The sequence below is a fragment of the Primulina huaijiensis genome, chromosome 11, assembly GCF_012295235.1.
Source record: "Primulina huaijiensis isolate GDHJ02 chromosome 11, ASM1229523v2, whole genome shotgun sequence".
NCBI classification, from domain to species: Eukaryota; Viridiplantae; Streptophyta; class Magnoliopsida; order Lamiales; family Gesneriaceae; genus Primulina; species Primulina huaijiensis.
This window is the reverse complement of record NC_133316.1, coordinates 2641168-2663040: the sequence shown is the minus strand read 5'-3', so window position 1 is coordinate 2663040 and position 21873 is coordinate 2641168. Positions and strand designations below refer to the sequence as shown.

General features: G+C 35.8%; 3 protein-coding genes and 1 pseudogene across 6 annotated transcripts; 3 read left to right on the top strand and 1 right to left on the bottom strand.

Annotated features, from left to right (window-relative positions):
- Positions 1-5434: 5434 nt before the first annotated feature.
- Positions 5435-8351, top strand: LOC140987953 (uncharacterized). 2 transcript variants are annotated; one of them, XM_073456753.1, is made up of 4 exons: positions 5435-5765; positions 6655-6683; positions 6788-7772; positions 8072-8351. In XM_073456753.1, exons 1-3 carry the CDS (start codon positions 5435-5437, stop codon positions 7751-7753), a joined length of 1326 nt encoding a protein of 441 aa, XP_073312854.1. In that variant the 3' UTR covers positions 7754-7772; positions 8072-8351. The 2 variants fall into 2 exon arrangements, with proteins under 2 accessions (XP_073312854.1, XP_073312855.1); XM_073456754.1 differs by having other exon boundaries at positions 6788-8351.
- Positions 8352-9328: 977 nt separating this feature from the next.
- LOC140988712 (bifunctional phosphatase IMPL2, chloroplastic) lies at positions 9329-13101 on the top strand. Of its 3 annotated transcripts, none has more exons than XR_012177348.1 (9): positions 9329-9819; positions 9955-10033; positions 10738-10832; positions 10920-10969; positions 11084-11250; positions 11334-11400; positions 11915-12004; positions 12336-12544; positions 12645-13101. XR_012177348.1 is itself a non-coding variant. In XM_073457765.1 (9 exons), exons 1-9 carry the CDS (start codon positions 9456-9458, stop codon positions 12713-12715), a joined length of 1053 nt encoding a protein of 350 aa, XP_073313866.1. In that variant the 5' UTR covers positions 9330-9455; the 3' UTR covers positions 12716-13101. The 3 variants fall into 3 exon arrangements, 2 of the variants coding, with proteins under 2 accessions (XP_073313866.1, XP_073313865.1); XM_073457765.1 differs by having other exon boundaries at positions 9330-9819; positions 11084-11208; positions 12336-12447; XM_073457764.1 differs by having other exon boundaries at positions 9330-9819; positions 12336-12447.
- Positions 13102-13645: 544 nt separating this feature from the next.
- On the bottom strand, positions 13646-18029 carry LOC140988711 (26S proteasome regulatory subunit S10B homolog B-like; annotated as a pseudogene).
- A 131-nt stretch (positions 18030-18160) lies between these two features.
- LOC140988709 (probable receptor-like protein kinase At2g21480) lies at positions 18161-21616 on the top strand. Its single transcript, XM_073457760.1, has 2 exons — positions 18161-19099; positions 19763-21616. The coding sequence occupies exons 1-2, from the start codon at positions 18161-18163 to the stop codon at positions 21470-21472; spliced, it is 2649 nt and encodes an 882-aa protein (XP_073313861.1). The 3' UTR covers positions 21473-21616.
- The last annotated feature ends 257 nt before the right edge of the window (positions 21617-21873 follow it).

Here is a 21873-nt window from a genome sequence, read left to right as displayed (position 1 = left end):
TTGGCANTGTAAAATTAAATATGTCGGTGTCGTTTCGTAGTATAGTAAGGTAATATATTTAATATGCTGAGTTTTTGTGTGTTATAAAAATAATGTTTGTAACTCATTTTTATTTTAAGTATTTTATATAAATTAGGTCCATGTTGCGTCTTGAAATGAAATAAAGAAATATAGATATTAGACTATATATTTGGGAAGAATAAAATTGAAAAGAAATGCAATCTTTATATTTGGGACGGAGAAAATATAGAATCGAGACATACAATAAGAGGGAAATAATAATTACAACTCAAACCAATATGTAATTTGCATTAACCAATTTTTATCAAACTTTAATTATGTGTTGAATCCATAGTGATTTAATGTGTCAACCTCCTTGCAATAATGAACAATTTAATTTGCAGTAAATTTAAGGGTTTCAAACTTTTAAGTTCCCCTTTTAATAATCACCCAGATTCAGTCAGTTAATCACTTAATTTGTTTTTTTTTTTCCCCACATTTTTTAAATATGGCGAATTTAATTTAAAGCTTCATAAATTTTTGGATATATTTTTTCTTTTTTTATATTTAGTTTATAAAATAAAGAGCCCGTTGTACAGTTCAAATTAATTCAAGAATATTTTGAACAATTTGCATTTTATTTTCTGTCACGTAATTAAACTGGATCACATATTGCGTGTTGTTATAATATATATTTTTTATATAGTAAGCATTTATATAAAATAAATATATTATTATATATTTTTTAGATTTTTTTATTAGGTTTTGTTTTTTTTTTTTATAAATTTATTTTGTTCTTGTTTGGTCTATTAATATTTTTGAAAAAAGAAATTGATGAAACCTATCTTCTATCATATACGGGTGAAATCCTTGACATATGTTCAAATCTATGGGATAGAATGACCCCAATTTTGAAGCCAATTAATTAATGGCCAACAAGAATTTAGAAAAATTAAATAAATATGAAATTAATTGGAGACAAAAATTAATTTTTTTTACCATTAAAACTTGTAACCTTTATTCATGATAAATTATACAAAACTACTAGCCAAGACGGATATATATTAGTTTAATATGCTGAGTTTAAATATTTTTTTTTAAGAAAAATTTTATTTTAATTAATTTTGTTTGATAAATATTCAAAAACATTATAAAAAATTTCAGGAAAAAAAAACATATCGATACATTCAATTACAAAAAAAATATTTATTCATCATTTAAAATTTAAATATTATTTTAAAAATAATTAAATTAACGACGGTGTTTAAAAATCATATTATAGCGACGGTTTTTGAAAAACTATAATCAGAGACGATTTTTCAAAAATCATCGTTAATAGTCAACGACGACAGAAATTAACGATGATTTTAAACAACGGATTTGACCGTCACAAACCTTTTTTTATAAGTGGAAAATTCGGAAGCTCCCAAGACAAATTTTGTTTTAAAACTTCTGTTGTTGACTACATAAATAATATTTTATATTTGTCTCATAAATTGGGCTCAATTTTCGATTATGTATAGGTCAAATCTGGCCTAATAAACCCTAACCCTAAAAATGGAATGTGTGGACTAGGAAGAGTGATGCTGATAGCTTTCCAACAAACCGTGGACTTCCAATATATGGACTACGACTTTTATTCTTAATATTACAATATTTTGTTTAGTTTATACGCATAAATAAATATTAATATTACAATATTTTATTCTATATGAAATTTTACAAAAATCATGATATTTCAACCCATAAATTTTTAGAGTAAACTAAATCGTAAAAAAAACATTAAATTTAATTTATCTCCGCGATGTGAATTGAATGGGAACCACGCCACGTACCCCGTACGAATTCCACTGCTTCCACATATGAACATATTTGGAGCAAAGGTGCGTAAGTCCACTATATACAGTTCCAACAGGTCACTCTATATGCTAATTTTAGACATTATGCGCATAACGCGTGACATCAAAATTTGATAACGTGTGTAATAGACATTGATACTCAATAGAAATATAAGATGCGCTTCCAATAGATGATGCTAGCTCGAATACAGATTTCGAATGCATTTTAGGTCTGAAATCACGAAGGAGACCGTTAAAAGGAGGTTGGGAGGGTGTCCCGGCGTAACCTCTCATACGCTCAAGTCAAATACTGATAATAGAATGAGAGAGCAGCTAAGGGTGCTGCTGAAAGCTAATATAGTAAATTCCTGAAATAGACACTCAAACTTGATATTTATAGAGAGTACATGGGCTTGTCATGAGCCACTTACCTTGGTTAAGAATGGACTGAAGGTCCAAAGTCTGGTTTGGGTCATATCTTGATGGGCCCATTTATGAGATGTCAAACATCTTGATTATTATTTTAGTTCGGAAGTTTACATAATACATATCAATATAGGAAAAAGGTTTTATTTTGTGGGCTTATTTCATTTCCAAATTTGCATGCGCAACAAACAACCATTGCAATCAAAATTTTCGTAACACGTATTTTCCTCGACAATTTTATTAATGATGTAGTATAATTCATACCAAAAGGGTTATATGAGACAGTCTCATTTACAGTAAAAAGTAAAACTATTTCATATGTGATCAAATAGAATATCCGTCTTACAAAATTGACTTTTGAAACCGTATCACATAATGTTTGTATTAATGGTATAGTGACATAACTTTTTTCATTAGAGAAAGATATGGATTAGAATCGATTTTAAATAAATAATAAAAGCATCCCAATTTAATAATAATCGAAATAAAATAAATTAATAAGTAAGTAATTGAAATAACTGTAAAGAATTATTGTGTTCGACTGATATAAAAAATAATAATAATATCAGACTAGGATGTAAAATCGTGAATTTATGTTTTATCAGAATTAAGTGTTGTGCCAGATGTTACAACATCTCGGACAACATGCAGCAGAATATTATATTTTGTAACACAAATTGACTTTGAGGAAATAGAAAGACCAGATTAAATATGCACAAGTATAAAAACTTGTGCGGTGTCTTATAGCAAAAATTAATTACTAGAAAACCAAATCGTTTACAAAAAAAACCTATCACTCCTCAACAAGTTGAGAAAACAAATGCTTTCTAAAACAAATAACCAGAATCAAACTTAAACAAGAAAGCTAAAAACGTGATGCCAAAAGAGAATCCACGAAAACAATCTTCAGCCAACTTCGTTACGGATGTTGTCTGCAGATGTTCCCAACATTCAAGGCAACACGCGAAACAACACACATCGAAACAGCAATGTCCTTGCAGAATATTTTCTCTGAAATCTTGAATGTGCAAATGTGCACACAATATGCAGCCACGAAAACTTTCAAACGAAGAGTGAAAAAACACGAAAGCAATAGATCGAAAAAGCTCCTACGAAAATCTCTCCTCCACGAAAAAACTCTTCCACGAAAACAACTCACGAAAAACTCCTCATGAAAATATCCACGAAAAATAACTCTTCTCTCTCTTCTCTTCCTCTATGTGCTTTTGAATCTCCAACTCTTATTTATAAATGTCTCCTCTTCGAAAATCTACAAGATATGGTAAAAAAAAATTATATTAGAAACAATATCTTTATAAATCAATAATACCATATCATGTAAATCATTATCATAAATATTATATTTAGAAAACAAAACTCAATATTCCACATAATCTTATTACGAAGGAAATTAAATTTAAGTAAGATATTATATCACAATAAAATCTTAACATAATTATCTAGAAAGGCAAAACCATAATTAAATATTAAATATCATATCAAAAAGGAAGAATATATTAAAAAAATTATTTAAGATAAGAAGTCATATCAATTAAATAAAAAAAATATATTTCCCTTCAATAACTAAAACAAATCGTTTTTATATGCTTCATACGAAAATAAATAAATAAATTCAAATAATCTCTATCGCTTTATAATGTTAAAAAGTGCGAACTTATAAAGAATCTTAAAAATAAAAGAAATCCAGTTATTAATAATTTAATCAAATACTTTACAAATTTTTTTTTTACAAAAAATCAATCGTTTGAAATTTAATAAATATAAAATGAAAAGGAAAATAATTAAATCAATGGAACACTTTTTTAATTTTTAAAATACATTAATAATTAATTTAGTTTAACCAAACGTTTCTTATTGACGCCGTTAGAATTTGAGGCCACCACCGTTTGAAAATGTAGACGGTGATTGATCAAACAACCAACGTCGTCAATTAAACCGTCATCTCTGTCTCTGTGGAAAACTATTACCTCACTTGAAAGAGACAGACCCCTTTTCACTCTATACGTACACATTGTATGTATATATTTCGATTACATACAAATATTTATACATAGACTCCATAAATTAAACAAGCGTTCACGTACTCTAAAGTCTTAACACGTATACTCTCTCTGCTATTTTTCTAGGGTTTGGAAGCGGTGAGACAATTTTGACCGATCTTCGGTAAGTTGCTTTTGTTTTTTATTTGGATGTTCGATGTATAATTGCTATTTTTGCGATTAGATAGATTGCATCGTGTTTTATTTCGTGAAAATATGATTGTCAGATGACAGTGCAAATTTTTTTGGATCAGAGGTGTTTAGACTGATGCCAAATGTTTGGACTGTGACTTTCAGCTGTTTAGGCCCGAATTTCGGATCTATGTTGACCTCTGTGTTGTCAGACCCTTCGTGTTTTTAGTTTTTTTTACCTGTATTCTCCTCCAAATATAGAGTCACTTGTGAATCGAGTGTTCAATTTTGTTTGTCATGACTTTGTAAAGTCTATTGGTTAATATATTCATTTAACGGTGAATATTCTTGTTACTTTATGTGAATGTTATGCAGAATTTTAGCTGCAAAAGAGTTGAGCGAGCTGTTTTATATGACTTTCAAGAGATTTTGCATAGATTCGAATTGATAGGAGATCTGGAAATCGGGAAATACCTTACTCTGAGTAGGTGTGGGCAGTTTGCAAAATTAATAGTGCGATTATTCTTGATTTAGATTATGCCAAATCCTGTTTGTGGGTACTTACATTCTTGTGCTAAGAATTTATTTCTATTTGGATTATTTAAAGATAATTGTAAATTAATTTACTTGTAGTGTACTAGTAAGATGGTGAAGGTGATTGTCGATATCATTCAGTTATTTATTGTCTATTTAATTGATGAGTTGAAACCTTTGAAATTGTAGACTTGTGGAGTGATAATTTCTGTTCAATGATTTAGAAATCAGACAGATTGATAAATTTTAAATTTTGTTTTTAACATATATGAAGTGAGGGATTCTTATTGAATCACTGCATGGATGATGGTTTACTATAACTTTACAATTGCAGGTAACTTAAGTTGTGTTTATGTACCGGTGTGTTCTTTTTTGTGAGATGATTGATGTGAAAGGGGTCCGTTAACCATAAGTTATCGAGTCCTGGCGTGTGACTGAGGAAGAATGGGGGCAGTTTGTTGTGTTGCAGCTAAGAGTAGAACTATAACGAATGGACCTTCTAGTGAAACTGTGCAGAGGCATGCTCGCTATTCACCATCCTGGAGTTTTCGACGTGATAACCGTGGACGGGTGGCTGGGGAAGAGATACCTGCAAATTGGTTACATGGTGGAGGTGGTGGAAACAGTCAAGTGGATGTCAAATCTGGTACACCTGTCGAAACTGCATTTGCTTCTGATGAGGGCAGTCCGTTGGATAGTTTTCGATCACCTGCGTGGCAAAACCACCCCGCAGTTACTGGAGGAAATACCGTGGTTTTAAGGTTTCCATCTTCTGGTAAGTAACTCTATGGATTTCTTATGTTTCAATTTTGTTCATCCTTTTCAGCGGTGTAGTTGCTTGTAAACTACCTCATGCTGCAATATGAAAGTACTTGTTTCTCAAGAGTACTTAGGTGTGCAAATAGTAACAATTTAGGAATGGACAGTAAAGTTTCCTGATTTTGTTGGTGTTGGAATCGGTTGTATTTCCTATATTCTGATGGCTCAAAGTATACATGCACATATCGAAAAGTCGGAGAAGTTGGCATGCAGCATATTAGGATGTAGAGGATAGTGTTGTTTGTGTGTGTGTGTGTGTGTGTGAGAGAGAGAGAGAGAGAGAGAGAGAGAGAGAGAGAGAGAGAGAGAGAGAGAGACATGGAGGGATGCTGGAGGCTTGAAAAGTTTGACATGCCAGTGTAGAACTTGAAGTTAAATTATTTAGGATGACATATTTGTTTAAGAGGAGACCAATTTGCATAGGATTTGAGATTAGAGTGCTTTATCCTCACTTGGTGCGTATTGTTCGGTTGAGAAACATCATCTTTATGCACAGTTATTTTATTGATCAAGGGATATAAATTCTTAGATCACTCTCTATTTGAGAAACACAACCCCACGATGAAGATACTTGGCTTTAGAGTGTCTTATTTAACTCGCTTTAGTTAAAAATCTGCCATCAGTGCTTTCTGTTTCTCTTAAATTTTGTGGGTTTTGACGATTATGCAGTAAATTTTAGTTCAAGTGTTATCTGCCTTTTCTATTAAATATTAGCTCTCATTTTGGTAGCATTTGAGTAGAAAAATAGTGGGTGTTCAGTTTCATGTTGCTCTTTTCCAATTCATCATTGTTGCTAAAATGAGATTGGCATTTACTTTTATTCTGTATTTCGATTCTTTTTGTAGATCAAGCTATCTCACGTGGTCTGGTGGAGGTATGTGGGGAGTATTGATGAAGTTAGTTTTTTTTAAAAAGTCAATCCATGTACTTTTTTGAAGCTTGACTTTGTTTCCGTTGTTCCCCTTGTTCACTATTCAGGTGAAGGAGCCAACAGAATCCCCATTTATTTCATGTACATCACCTATTAAGTTCTCTCCTGTGGCACCTTCCATCTCATCTCTTTCAGCATCTCCTTTGTCTTCCCAAAGTCACGTTGTTCCTCCAAACTCGACTCCTTCCAGATGGCATAACCGTTCTCCTGGACGTCTGCTATTACGCCAAGTATCTGATAGCCGAATTCCAGAATACAAATCACCAACATTCTCAATTTCAGAAGAGGCATCTTCTTTTATCCCCCCTGCTTGGGGTAATGATTCGAACCGGGGCTCTAATGGCGGGTCATCTGACAGTTGGTCAATCCCTGGCTTCTCTGAGCTCATGACTAATCGGAAAGAAAGGTTGTCTTTTGATAGTGAAACCTCAGGATTCAGTCGAGACAAAAATACCCGTTCTGTTGGGCATTCAGGATCTCCTTCTTTGGATCTCCAAACTTGTGGTGTTTGTTCGAAACTTTTAACCGAGAGATCTTCATTTCGGTGGAGCAGCCATATATCCTCCAACGAACTAGCTGTTGTTTCTGTATTAACTTGTGGACATGTTTACCATTCTGAATGCCTGGAAAATATGACTCCTGAAATCAACAAATATGACCCAGATTGCCCAGTGTGTATTTTCGGGGAGAAACATGTCATGAAGATGTCTGAAAAGGCATGGAAAGCTGAACTAGGTTCAAAGGCTAGAAAGCGTTTGAAAAAACTTGTTGTCGACAGTGATCTCAACCGTAATTTTATATTTGATCGGCATAGAAACAGTGAAGTTGAAGGAAGGAGTCCCAAGATGAGCTCAAGTTCGAGCATGAAGAGCTCACAAGGAAAGCCTTTTCTGAGGCGACCTTTCTCATTCAACTTCAAGATCCGTCGATTCATGTCTGAAAATCAATCTACTCGAAAAAAGGTTTTTTTCTGGGGAAGATCGATGTCTGAAAATCAATCCATCAAGAACTGAGCTTCTTTATGGATTAAGAGTGAGTGTCCATCCTATCTCTAATGAACTAAATATTTAGATTCTCGTATTCGCACATCACTACTGGAGGCGGGACCAAGTTGGGTAATCGCCCCTCTACCAAAAAATTTATAATTTCATTTTTAGTTGTTTAAATTGGTAGTTTGCCCCCTCGAAATCCATTCTGTCGACCTTCGTCCTGCCTCACCTTCGACAACACGAATCTTTGGTTTGCCTCTGATCACTGCTACTTTGATGTATTGTTTGTGATGAAGATTTATATTCCAGTCTTGATATATCTGGGTTGTGGTGTTTTTGTAGCCTCGATCCTTCGGTTTGATTCCCCTCCATTGTATCGGTATTGGGTTATGTACATGAAGGAGAAACCAGGCAGGGGTCGTCACTTCATTTGAGAAGACCTTTATAGGATAGCTGCCGCAGAAATATACTGTAAAGAATGGGGATAATACTTGATGAAGTTTCAATTCCTTACATAATTATATACGAAGAGAGAGATTTTTAGTATGAGAGTGACTAATTTGTTCTGTTGTAATACGAACTTCTTGTTTAAGCTGGAAATGCAAGGTTACACTTCAGATTGTCTATGGCCTTGCTCAAGACCTGGGACTGGGCCATTATAGGCCTCCATGAAAGAACAGTAATGAATTCTCATTGGTGCACGTAAAAGATCAAATTTTTTTTAATGGAGTTGCTTTTAAATTCAGAACTTGAGTTGTATGACATCAGTAAAATAGCAACACATCAAGTCAATTGTGGTTAATTCCAAGTGTTAGCTTCACGTGAATGTCAATTTTGTTTGGTCCCAAATGGGGAGGGAGTTACGTGTGGGTGTGAGTGTGCAAAAGAGACGCACTAATCTGAAAAGCTACACACTGTAATGGCACTTGCACGAAGCATCATTGGACGATAAAGCACTGGAAAGCAGAAGCAGATTATGAAAGCAAGACAAAGTGGAAGAAAACCCCTAAAAACAACTTGTATTTTGTCACAAAGTTACCTGGTTGCATCTTGCCTTCTCTAATTACATTGCTATCTTTCGATTTCTTTTTTCCACCAACCATGATTCGAGCAATTTTTTTAGTTGAAGGAATGAATTTTTAAGATTGGATTTAAATAACTTATAAAATTAAGGATTTAAAATACTAATTTTGAAGTTGAAGGGTTTTATTCTATGGTTTTTAGTTTAAAACTCACCATTTGATTGCAATTCTCCCGCAATCTAAATCATTCCATCCAAATATCATATAAGATTGTTTTTGGATCTGAGAAATCATTCGTGCGTGGAAAATTTTAAAAAAACTTTAATGTTATAAAGAATTTAAAATCCATTAAAATGATTCAAAAATTTATATTTGTAGATTTAAAATCAATTGCTAAATTGTTTTACTCGAACAGATTTGAATGATAGATTTTGAGGAAGAGATTTAATAAAGTGATAAATTCGTGGATCTAATTTCCCGTTCGATCCAAATATTGGATTCTAATTTCTAAATCACTTTCTGATTGGTTTAAAATTTGAATTTAATTTATCAATCCTTCAATTTCTTTTATTAGTTCAATTTGCATTAATCACATCGCCGCCTTCTTCCCCACCTCCACACAGAATCTTACGTCACACACACTCAGCGTGTTCGTGCGTGAGATCAGAACCCCATAATCGCTACGCAACTATATAAACCCCTCAATGCACACTCATCTTCTTCAAATGATCTCGTACTCTAATTTACTCTCTCTACACCATTCTGCAAACAATGATACCTTCTCCCTTCGCGCATTTCCGCAATTTCTGGTCTCTCGTCGTGATTTTTCCCTAAATTTTGGCTCGCTTGGGGTGAATTCAAGTAAAATGTCGTCGTTTGATGCTGTTTCCGTTGATTCATCTGTTTGTAGGAATCATAGTTATGGCGTTCGGAGTGCGGGTATTGAATTCGACAGTTTTGACCTGGATCGATTCCTTGACGTCGGCAATCAGCTTGCTGACGCTGCAGGGGATGTCATCCGCAAATATTTTCGGAAAAGCTTTGACATTCTCGACAAAGAGGATTTGAGTAAGTTTTTTTTTTTTATTTTTATTTTTTTGGCTTTTGTTTTTTTGTTTTTGTTTTTGAATGGTGGTGTTAAGTTTTGTCAATCGAAGTTCCTGTTGTCGGTGTTATCTAAGTGATTGATAACTTGTAAATTAGGTCCTGTGACGATTGCTGATCAAGCTGCAGAGGAGTCTATGGTTCAAATTATTCAAGAGAAATTTCCTTCTCATGCAATGTGAGTTTCTGGGCTGGGCTGTTTGGCTTGGATGAGATTACATTTGTTAGATTTTCGGTAATCATCATTCTGAGTAAACATTCGGGTTCTACCTCCAAGTTAGTTAAACTGTCAACAATAACTTCGTATCAAGTTTTCTCTTCTTCTTTTCCCGCTATTCATTGCTTCTCCTTTAATTTCATCGCTTCACGTGTTTAACCGGACCTCGACTTCAATCATGATCCGAGTACGTTAAAGTTTAATAGCTTGACACCTGCTGCAATATTGCATTGCACGATAGCCTGCTGAAATCTAAATAACTGAATCTTTAAGGAATCCCGTAGTCGCAAGAAACTACGGATGGGTTCTTCCTATCATCTTACGAATTTGGTCCAATGAGCTGCATGTTCTCAAGTATCCCTTCCTTTTGTAATCACATTCCAAGATTTCAGAATTCCTTACATTTAAGTTCAAATAAATCTAAGATTCTTTCCCCCTCATATATATTGCTGCAAAATTGGCCCTTGAAATTTAGCGAGCTTGTGATATTTCAAGGGAATGAAATAAGTGACTAATTTTCTTTTAAAAATATATATGTTCAAATTTCACTGACTTTTTTTTCAAAATACTGGTCAATATGCCCAGAACCTTTCTGTTTTCATTAAATTTAAGCTGGCTGGTTTAGTTTCTTAGACTAAGAAAGGACAAATGGTTCTGATTTTCAGATATGGAGAGGAGAAAGGATGGAGGTGCAAAGAAGAGGTTGCGGACTATGTTTGGGTTTTGGATCCGATAGATGGAACAAAAAGTTTTATAACTGGTATCAATTTCTATGGTCTTTGTCGCACTTGGATTGAAGAAGTTTGGCTCATCAGCTGATTAATTTTTCTTATAAATTATTTTATAGGCAAACCCTTATTTGGAACTTTAATTGCTCTACTCCATGAAGGTAAACCGGTAAGGATTCCTAGATAGTTGTTTCATTCAGGAAGGCTTTGCATGGTCGTTCCAATTAGAAGTTTCTCCAGTGGTTGGCGCTTTGTGTTTTGAAATATTATTTTTCCTGATCAGATCCTCGGCATTATTGACCAACCCGTTCTGAGAGAAAGATGGATTGGCTTAAGTGGAAGGAAATCTACTTTGAATGGGCAGGAAATCTCTGCTCGCAACTGTTCACAGCTCTCAAAGGCCTACTTGTCCGTCCATCTTTTTTCCTTCACTGATCTTTATTCGCTCAAGTATTTCAGTTAAAACATATAAGACTCTGATTATTCTAACCGATCAGTTTTTTTGTTGCGTAACATTTCTTACTCCTTATCAGGTACACAACTAGCCCACATTTGTTTAGTGGAGATGCTGAAGTGGCCTTTACTCGAGTAAGGAGTAAGGTCTGTCCTTTTAGCTGGCTATGGTTTGGACATATCTAGCCCTTTTGCTTAAGAGTATGGCAAAAAAGCATCACATGCATTGTTTTATTGATTCTGAGTTGTCAAACACTATCAAAGAATTGTGGCAATCTGTGTTCAATGATTTTTGCATCCACACATCATCCTGTGGTCCGTTTTTCCAAGTCCATTAGTTTTGGTTTTTGCACTCGGCTGACCTCTCAGATTTCTGGGATCTCCAAATTTCTTGTCGATGAAGTTGCATTCTTTGAAGACCCTTTCTCAGATTATATTTGTCAATTCACTGTTGAAGAAGTGAAAAACTTTATGTTGATCTGAATTTTACTCCAGTGTTCCTTTTGATACTCGTAGCTCGGTCATATTCCTATCGTAACATGTTCTTTTTAGTAGTTTTTATCTGTTCTGAATCCTGAGTTCGGATTTATTTTTGTCACTTTATATGGATGAAGTTATACTTTTAGTTCTGTTGTTCAGTTTGAGTGTTTATGATTTACAGGTGAAAGTGCCTCTATATGGCTGTGATTGTTATGCCTATGCCTTGTTAGCCTCAGGTTACGTAGATTTAGTGATAGAGTCAGGTCTCAAGGTACGTTTTATAATCTAAATTCTACCATATTTTCGTAGATATATTCAAAATGCCTTCAACCATTGGTTCCTTTTGGAATTCACACATCTTATTTAAATTTTGGAAAAACAGGATCAATATATCCTTAATCACAAACTAACCCTTTTTGAAATTCAATTTTGGAGTTTTAGATCAAGGTTTGAATTCTCCCAAAACTTGGATTCACATGCTCTGTTTCAAGTTTCAAACTTTAGTTTTATGCCAATTGGAGACATTTAACAAACATATTAGCTCATTAAAAATCGGAAAAAGATTATCTTTTGAATTAATAACTGAGCTTCTTTTTTTCCAGCCATACGATTTCCTTCCCCTGATACCTGTGATTGAAGGTGCTGGTGGAGTTATAACTGATTGGAAAGGCAATCAACTTCACTGGGAAGCTTCTGCAAACTCACCTGCCACGAGTACGTAGTTATGTGGATTCCACTGCTTTCGTTCATAATCTGATTTTGCAACTACTTGGTCATAACGGAGCATCTACAATATAAATCTGGGGACAGTGTATGATTTATTTATTTGCATGGGACATGAAATAGTACTCAATCGTGCACTATAAGATCTGTAGTTCTAACTATCACGTGTACCATCCATTTTTTGGCAGGTTTTAATGTAGTGGCAGCAGGGGATAAAAAGGTTCATCAAGAATCTCTGGACGTTCTACAGTGGCACTAATGGGAGGGCATTGCCTCTGCTCATTGGATATTATTTAATTTCCTGTTGATTAAAGTTGTTTGGGACGAGAAACTCAGCTTGCTTAGTCGCTGCAATTGAGAAGATATTACACTGGTTCAACACCCAGTGATTAAAACATGTGAGTAGGAACGACAACCGGGCGGGTTTGGCCGGACACCGAGAATAAGCTTAGACCCTCTTTATAAAAAAATTCTAAAAAATTGTGACAGTGTTTTAATATTTATCCAAGTGTTTAATTAGTCGATAGTCAGATATTTTGTTTTGTTTGTGTTTTTGAAAAGAGACAGCTATTTTGTTATATATTAGAAACATATGTTTCGAACGTTGTATTATGATAGATAATTTTTATCTCCGTATCCATGCAAGCTACATTCTCTAAATTTTTGTTATTGGTTGATGGTTTGAAGAGAAAAACATCCATTGCGAGATACCAATATCTTTTGTGAATGCTGACAACCTTTATTAATACTAGAAAACTATGGGCACGCATTGTGTGTAAAATTATAATTATAATTTATATAAGATTTTTTTTATTTTATTAAATGTTTAATTTTATATTTAATTTAATAATAATCGATATAAATTAGTAAGAGGTCATAATGTAATTTGACAGGAGTAATATTGAAAATAAGTTGTAACAATTTTGTTAAAAAAATGGATGTAATGACAATTTGGGAAACAAAATATGACGTGCTCCAAACAACAAATTCTTTATATAATAAGTAGATTATATTATATAAATGATATTCACCAGTCAAGTAGAGAGTTTCAAGTTTTACGCGTGAAGTTAATATTTGTGACCCAAGATACGATTACAGGTCTATTCGATGGCAGATCACTAGGTAACTAGTTGGACGTTACTGTAATTCAAACTGGGGATACTAATTATAATTAGGGCAATCCGAGAAGATCGAATTTTTGTTTTTCCGCTGCATACGATCACGTGTCTGGGGAATCTAAGCAATTTTTGCCCCGATGAAACATACGAAATTGTTTTCCCTATCAGCAACGATTGCATCTGCACCATATCCACCAAAATCAAACTTGTTTACTATGTAATTAGAAAATATTAGTTACTTGGTGATTCTCTGACCAATAGGGTTTCTCAGCACAGAATAGTTGTCAAGATGAAATCATCCAACAGTGCCTTCCAAAAGTATTTTGGTTGCTTAAAACAATTCCTTGTAATTATGAAAGAATAAAGATGCTCTTCGGATGAACTTGATGGCCCGTGCGTAGATCCAGGAAACCATTCATTTTAAAGAGCAAGTATCCGGTTGCAAGTCATTTCAGTGAAAGATATATTCTGCAAACCGGTTGGGGCATAGACCACAGCCAGCCAGGGCGATGATACCACTTAAAGAGTCGCCCTCGACGGAAAATCTTGGTCAAGGCTCCTACTCTTTACCAAAATCGGTGTTATAGTGCGCACTTGATTCAAGCTTCTTAGCTTCATTCAGTTTCCTCACCGCCTGAAAAATAGAAGCATAGTAAACTAATAAAAAATGGGAGGATAAGATATTTTAGGAAAAGCCAAAAAGGCATCACCAAAAGTTTAAATAGGTATAGAAATGAAGAGTTTCATTTGCATGAGAGATTTTTGGAAAACATGAAGGCTATATAATTGCATCAAATTTAATTTTACATTTCAAATTCAGATGTTTTTACCTTTATGAAATCTTCATGGATGACATAATCACGCTCTGCGCGAATTGCTGACATCCCAGCTTCAGTGCAAATGTTATGAAGATCGGCTCCATTGAAACCCTGGAGCAACAGGTTAATAATATGGCTAATGTTAATAACTTTCAGAAAAAAATTTATCAGCACATCCTTAGCTCACCTCAGCAAGTTTCACAACAGCCTCATAATCTATTTCTCCATGTTTTGCTGCTATCCCAGCAGCATGGATCTTAAGAATTTCCATTCTCGACTGCTCATTGGGCAATGGTATTTCAATTTCCTATCCAATCGGCCAGGACGAAGAAGTGCAGGGTCCAGAACATCAGGTCTGTTGGTCGCCATTATCATTTTAACCTGCACATGTCATTCAAGAATGTCAACGGTTCCCTTTGGTTTTCTCAAGTAGCAATGAAATGACACCAAATGAACTTGCTTCTAGGGTCAATATCAAACTAAACCTTTCCAAGCTGATCAAACCCATCAAGCTGATTCAGCAATTCCATAAGCGTCCTTTGAATCTCACGGTCCGCACTTGTTCCTTCACTGAATCGACGCCCACCAATGGCGTCAATCTCATTCATAAAAATTATGCATGGCTACATATGAAGTGATCATCTTTTACGCGGAGGATCAAATTTGGTTAATAAACTCCTAAAAAAAGCCAAAAGTTGGAACTGTATCAAATCTTCACCTGATGATCACGGGCATAACCAAACATTTCCCTAATCAATCTTGCGCTCTCACCAATATACTTGTCAATTATTGCACTTGATACAACCTGAAAAAGTACAACTTTGTGATTCCAAATTTCCAAGATAACAAAAGGTTGAAGATAAAGCAAAGTATGACATAACACTATGTTCTCACCTTTAAGAAATTGGCATCTATGTTGCTAGCAATTGCTCTGGCCAACAATGTCTTTCCAGTTACAGGAGGTCCATATAGAAGTACACCCTAAAATTATCCATGTGATTGACGAACTCAAAATCCAAATAAACATGAAAGTCATCCACAGCGTCACAACAGTCAACAGATAGTTACCTTGGGAGGTTTAATGCCAACCCTCAGAAATAGTTCAGGGTTCATTAAAGGTAATTCTATAGATTCTCTTAGTTCTCGGATTTGATCTGAAAGACCACCCACAGCAGAATAACTCACATTTCCAGGATCTTCATGAAGCATGTTATATACAACCGGATCAACCTGAGCCACACAAAGTCGAGTTGACTAATCAACCTGAAACATAGCCTGCAGCCAGCCAAAAACAAGCACTTGCATAGAGCACGTCCATGTACCTCACAAGGAAGCGCTCGCATGATTGTGAGCGTGGTCATATCAAGAACAACCCTCGTGCCTGCTGTAAGTTTCTCTTTATCAACCTTATTGCGGCAGCCCACCACATACCTTGGTCCGCTGCTGGCTTTCACTATCACTGAACAGATAACAAACAATGTCTATGAGTAGTCCAAATAAGAAAATAACAAAAAAAGGCCAAACAATCCTGATAATAAAAAGAATCGGTTAAATTCCAGAGCAAACTGTGAAATAAGAACCATTCGCAATCGTTAACAAAGAATTCAGTCGTCACAGCACCAACAAATGGGTGAAAAACATCAAGAAGATAGAATGGAATTGTGCTATGAGAATAAAATTTGAAAGCAGCAATCGTTTCCAAAAAATTAGATAAAAGAGAGAGATCCCATACAGCGTTCATTGTCCAAAGGCCTTAGAACTTCGCCTATGATCTGCCCGACACTCTGGAGTGACTTCAAATCATCTTCTGTTTTAGCATATTCCTTCTTTGTAGACCTCAAATTCTCCCGTACTACAGAAATGACAATGGTCATTTAGTAATTGTTTTTCTAAAACAATCTTTAATACAAACAGAAACTTTATAAAACACGGCCAAAACTCGCAGATAAGCTAGTCCAACATCTGATCTATCATAAGTGAAGAAGTACTTCTCTCATAAATTGAGATCTATGAAACTCCAACTGCATGAAGCACCGGATACATACAGATGGGAGAAACACCCCTCCCACCCAAAGCCAAACTCACACGTCCCAACCAACAATTAAAATCAACGAAAAAACTAAAATAAATTTTTTGCTGAGTGAATATGACATTTTGATCTAGTAATCACAAAACTTGCTCCTGGAAAGCCGATGAAGTGGTGGGCCACACTAGTAAGAAAATCTCAATGGAGGTAGAGATTACATAAATGAACTACGATTACAGACCAGACCCAATTATATTTAAGTTTCATGACTAATGAGTGAGAACCCTCAATCTAGCTCAGCCGCATCAAAAGGAAAAAAACCTACAGCTTACTGAATGTTTTACACTTCATGTCATTGAAAATAAACCCTAACACCGCAGCATTAGATTGCAGGAACACTCTCTTAAATAAAAAATAAATAAACAAATATCAAACAAGCACCTCTTAAATTTCAGAATAGCAAAATACTAAATAAATCAATAAAAAAATCAGCTCTACCCAAACGAAATGATGTTAAATTACTAAAAAAAACGCAGCAAATTAAGTTTTAAGAGAGCGAAACCGGATCGAACGCGGCCTTCGAGTTCTTTATGATGAAGAAGCTTCTTCCGGTAATCCGCTATCACCGATTCCCGGCTGCCTCCGTCGTCGCTCTCGCTTGCCATTGCCGCTCTCTTCTTTCCACCTTTTTTTAGGACACAAACTTCTTCTCCTGAAGATGATTCAGCTTGGTGCGCAAGTAAGGTGCTATTTTCAGATGCTTGGTTTTTAGAATTTGGGCCTAAATTAGAAAGCCCATTAGAAGGCCCAATTAAAAATTGGATAAATCGACCCAGACCCAAATACTGACGAGAAGAACCTAAGTTGAATTAGAAATAAACATTCGATAAATTGTCATGAATATGTGTGATGCTATTGATTACGTAAGTCGATATATTTGTATTTTGATCATGTAAGTATTCAAACGGTTTTGTGTGTTTTTATTATTATATCACACGGATTTTTACATGATGTCATATATAGTTGTCGTGACACAAAATATTGTTTATTTGTTAAATGTCATGTCAACATTTCAATTAATATTTGAACAAAGTTCATATTGATAAAAAAAAAATGTAGATTCATATATTTTTACGAGTTAATCTATAATGATCTATCTAATAATCTATATGATAAATAATGTAGTTGGTTCCATTTTTTATATATTTTTTAAACATAGTTCAATTTTTTAACATGGGAATACATGTAACGATAGGAGGAAAATGAATTGACGATGGGTTAGTTTTTATATATTGCGAGAATTTTTCTGACTATTTTAATATCATTAGAATATATGAATCTTTCACGTTTTTATGAAAATTGACATATATGTTTATGATATACAGATTGACATTTGATCCATGGTAAAAGAAAAAATACCAAAGATAATAAGTATAACATATGTTGAACAAATAGTTATTTAAGTTGAAGCCCTCCCTCTAACCTTCCAATATCTGCTAACCAAGAATAGGCACCAAAAGCTCAAACTAAGCCTTCTTCTCCCTCCACCCCAGAATCATCCGACAACATTGGATATCACAAAACGATTTCGAATTGAACATTAATTTCCTGAAAAAAACATTAAAAAGTTAATTAAAAAAATAAAAAGGGTTCAGAATCAACACAATGCCGATAACTTTCTCCTGATTTCTTCCATAGTCATCCTTCCAAAATTTCATCCTCCCAGGAGGGCAGCTGCAGATATGGAAAACGCATATCCACGGCGGTGTATCGCTGATCTCCGCCACCCGCCACTGTATTCCGCCGTGGCAATCCTCCTGGTTCTTTCAACATTCGTGTCAAACGCTGTGGTCTCAACCCACGCCACAAGAATCAACGCCCCTGCGAAATCAGACTCGTTCACCCCACCGGACAATTACCTCCTAGACTGCGGCAGCTCCGCCGCCACAACCCTTCCCGGAAAACGAGTTTTCGTCAGCGATTTAGAAACCAGCAACTACTTATCCAACAACGGCCTCGATCTCAAAGTCTCCGCCCCGGCCACAGCTTTCCCCACCGCCCCCTCTCCGATTTACCTCTCCGCCAAAGTCTTCGAGACCGAAGCCACATACACTTTCCATGTCGCCCGACCCGGCTGGCATTGGGTCCGACTCCATTTCGCCCCCGTCCCAAACAACGAAAAGGACCTGCAAAACGCAAAATTCAAAGTAAAAACCAGCAACAACCTCGTACTGGTCCACGAATTCCAGCTTCCCGAAAATCGAACGTGGGAATTCAGAGAATACCTCGTCAATGTAACCACGGAGCGTTTCTCTCTAACCTTCGAGCCTTCTCAAGGCGGCTTGGCTTACATAAACGCTATCGAGTTCGTTTCAGCGCCGGACATTTTGATCGGAGATGTTGCCACCGCTGTATCTCCCAAGGGCGATTACTCGGGGCTGATGAAAAACGCATATCAGACGGTGTATCGGCTCAATGTCGGCGGCCCCGCGATCACGGCTCAAAACGACACGTTAGGAAGAGCATGGGACTCGGATGAGCCGTACCTAGAGCCGAAAGTCGTCGGGAGCGACGTATCTGTGGATCCGAGCGTGATAACGTACCCTGAGGGTGAGTCACCGCTGATTGCGCCGCCGGTGGTTTACGCCACCGCTACCCAGATGGCCGACGCCAATGTTCAGGTGAGTGAAGCTGATTTTCTTACAAGAACTGATTTTGCTCTTCGAATAGTAGGGAAAATATTTCGAACCAAAAATTTAAAATATTGCAAACGTAAGCAAATTGCCAAATGAATATTCTTTAAAAAACTTTATGCTAATTTATTAAAATATAATTTCAACATCATATGTCAGATTATGGTAAAATCCATATATTATATTTGAATCAATAAAATTTATTTAACAAATATTATAAAACAAGATTAAATTGATATATGTGTGGATGATAATAAATCTGATATATTTTAGTAAAATTAAATATATTTGATTAAATATTATAAAATAATAAGGAATTTTTGGCAGGTGTAGAAAAGTTGAATCGGATANGTATCTATAGCTAGCTAGTTTTATTTTTGGAATGAAGAATAAATTTTAGAAACTGGTACAAAACATTGGATTAGTTTTCTTACATCAATATTTATGGAGTAATGTTACACATACAAATAAGTTTTTACAACGCGAAAAATTTAATATAAAAATTGTATATATCAAAATTTCATGATAAATTCAATACAAAATCTCACAATATAATTATTGTACGATTTTTTATTTTATCTTTAGCATTATTCATGCTATTCTACGTACGGACGTACCTAACTTGTTAGCTAACAAAAATTCCATATCCAGGTTCCCAATTTCAACATCACATGGAAAATGAAGATTGATACTTCGTTCCAATATCTCGTTCGACTACACTTTGCAGACATAGTGAGCAAATCTCCTAATGACCTATACTTTAATGTATATATCAATGGTAAGCCGAGCATCACCGGGCTCGATTTATCCACGGAAGCAGGCGGATTAACAGCAGCCTATTATGCTGATTTTGTCCTAAACTCATCCATGGTCACGGGTTTGGACCCATTGACAGTTCAAGTCGGACCAATGGGCGAAAATGCCGGTACCAAAAACGCGCTTCTCAATGGCCTAGAGATCTTGAAGATGAACAATTCTGTTGGAAGTCTTGATGGAGAATTTGGTGTCAATGGGGAAAAGGCAGATGGTAATAACCAAGTTAAAGGAACAGTAGCAGCCGTTGGATTTGCTATGATGTTTGGTGCGTTCGTTGGATTGGGTTCAATGGCTGTGAAATGGCAAAAAAGACCTCAAGATTGGCAGAAAAGGAACAGTTTCTCTTCTTGGTTGTTACCAGTTCATGCAGGGGATACAAGCTTTATGTCGAGTAGTAAGACTTCATTAGGGTCTCGAAAAAGCCAGTTCTTTTCATCTACTACTGGTTTAGGCAGGTACTTTTCTTTTTATGAGTTGCAAGAAGCCACCAAGAATTGGGATCCCAGTGCGATTATAGGCGTTGGAGGATTCGGGAATGTTTATCTTGGAGTGATCGACGATGGCACGAAAGTCGCGGTGAAACGAGGCAACCCGCAATCGGAGCAAGGGCTCAACGAGTTCCAGACTGAGATTCAGATGCTTTCGAAACTAAGGCATCGTCATCTGGTCTCATTGATTGGTTATTGCGACGAAAACTCAGAGATGATTCTCGTGTACGAGTTCATGTCGAATGGACCATTCAGAGACCACCTGTACGGTAAGAACTTGCCCCCTATATCGTGGAAACAGAGACTCGAAATCTGTATTGGGGCAGCTAGGGGACTACATTACCTTCACACCGGTGCCGCACAAGGGATCATTCACCGCGATGTGAAAACTACCAATATTTTGTTAGACGACAACTTCATCGCCAAGATGGCTGATTTCGGGCTGTCCAAGGATGTAAACACGGAGCAAACACACGTAAGCACGGCAGTGAAGGGTAGTTTCGGGTACTTGGACCCCGAGTACTTCCGAAAGCAGCAGCTTACGGATAAATCAGATGTGTACTCATTTGGCGTTGTCCTCTTGGAGGCGTTGTGCACACGTCCCGCTATCGACCCTTCCTTACCCAGAGAGCAAGTGAACTTAGCAGAGTGGGCGATGCAGTGGAAGAGAAAAGGGCTATTAGAGAAGATCATCGATCCAACATTGGTCGGTCATATCAATCTCGAGTCGATGTACAAACTTGCTGAAGCTGCCGAGAAATGCTTGGCGGAATACGGGGTCGATAGGCCGACTATGGGGGATGTTCTGTGGAATTTGGAGTCCGCTTTGCAGCTGCAAGAGAACTGGTCACATGGTAAAAATGGCGAAGAAAACGGGTCTTTTTCGACCCCAGCTTCTCCTCCTATCGTTATGCCTACTCCTCCTGCTGTTTCTGCCTCAGATAACAGGTCAAATTCTACACCGGAGGCTGGAAAAAGCTCTGCTGAAGTTCAAGTCATAGATGAACATTCTAGAACTGCTATGTTTGCCCAATTTGCTGCACTCAATGGCCGTTAAATCACTTGTTCATAAAATATGGTTTGATGTGTTCCATAAGCACACCTCTCTGTTTTGGTGTGTGTATCACCACTGTATGCTACGTGCCTGAAATTTTTAAAGTATAATTATTTTAATGTCTATGAAACTTGTTTCTTTTTCTCTCGTTACAAGTAATATTATAATTAGTGGTTCCACATTATGTTGAATCTTTTTTTTTAATTATGTGAGCATTTTACCATGTTTTGCGGATTATATAATACAACTAACCACGTTTGATATAATTGGACGTCATTAAATGAGGCAATTACTTCTTATCCAAGTTGTTAGGAGCATATAAGTATTTGATGAATTGTCAGGAGTTCAACTGTTTTTATTGACATTTTCTCGAATGAGCATAAGATATCTCTAAAGTGATTTAC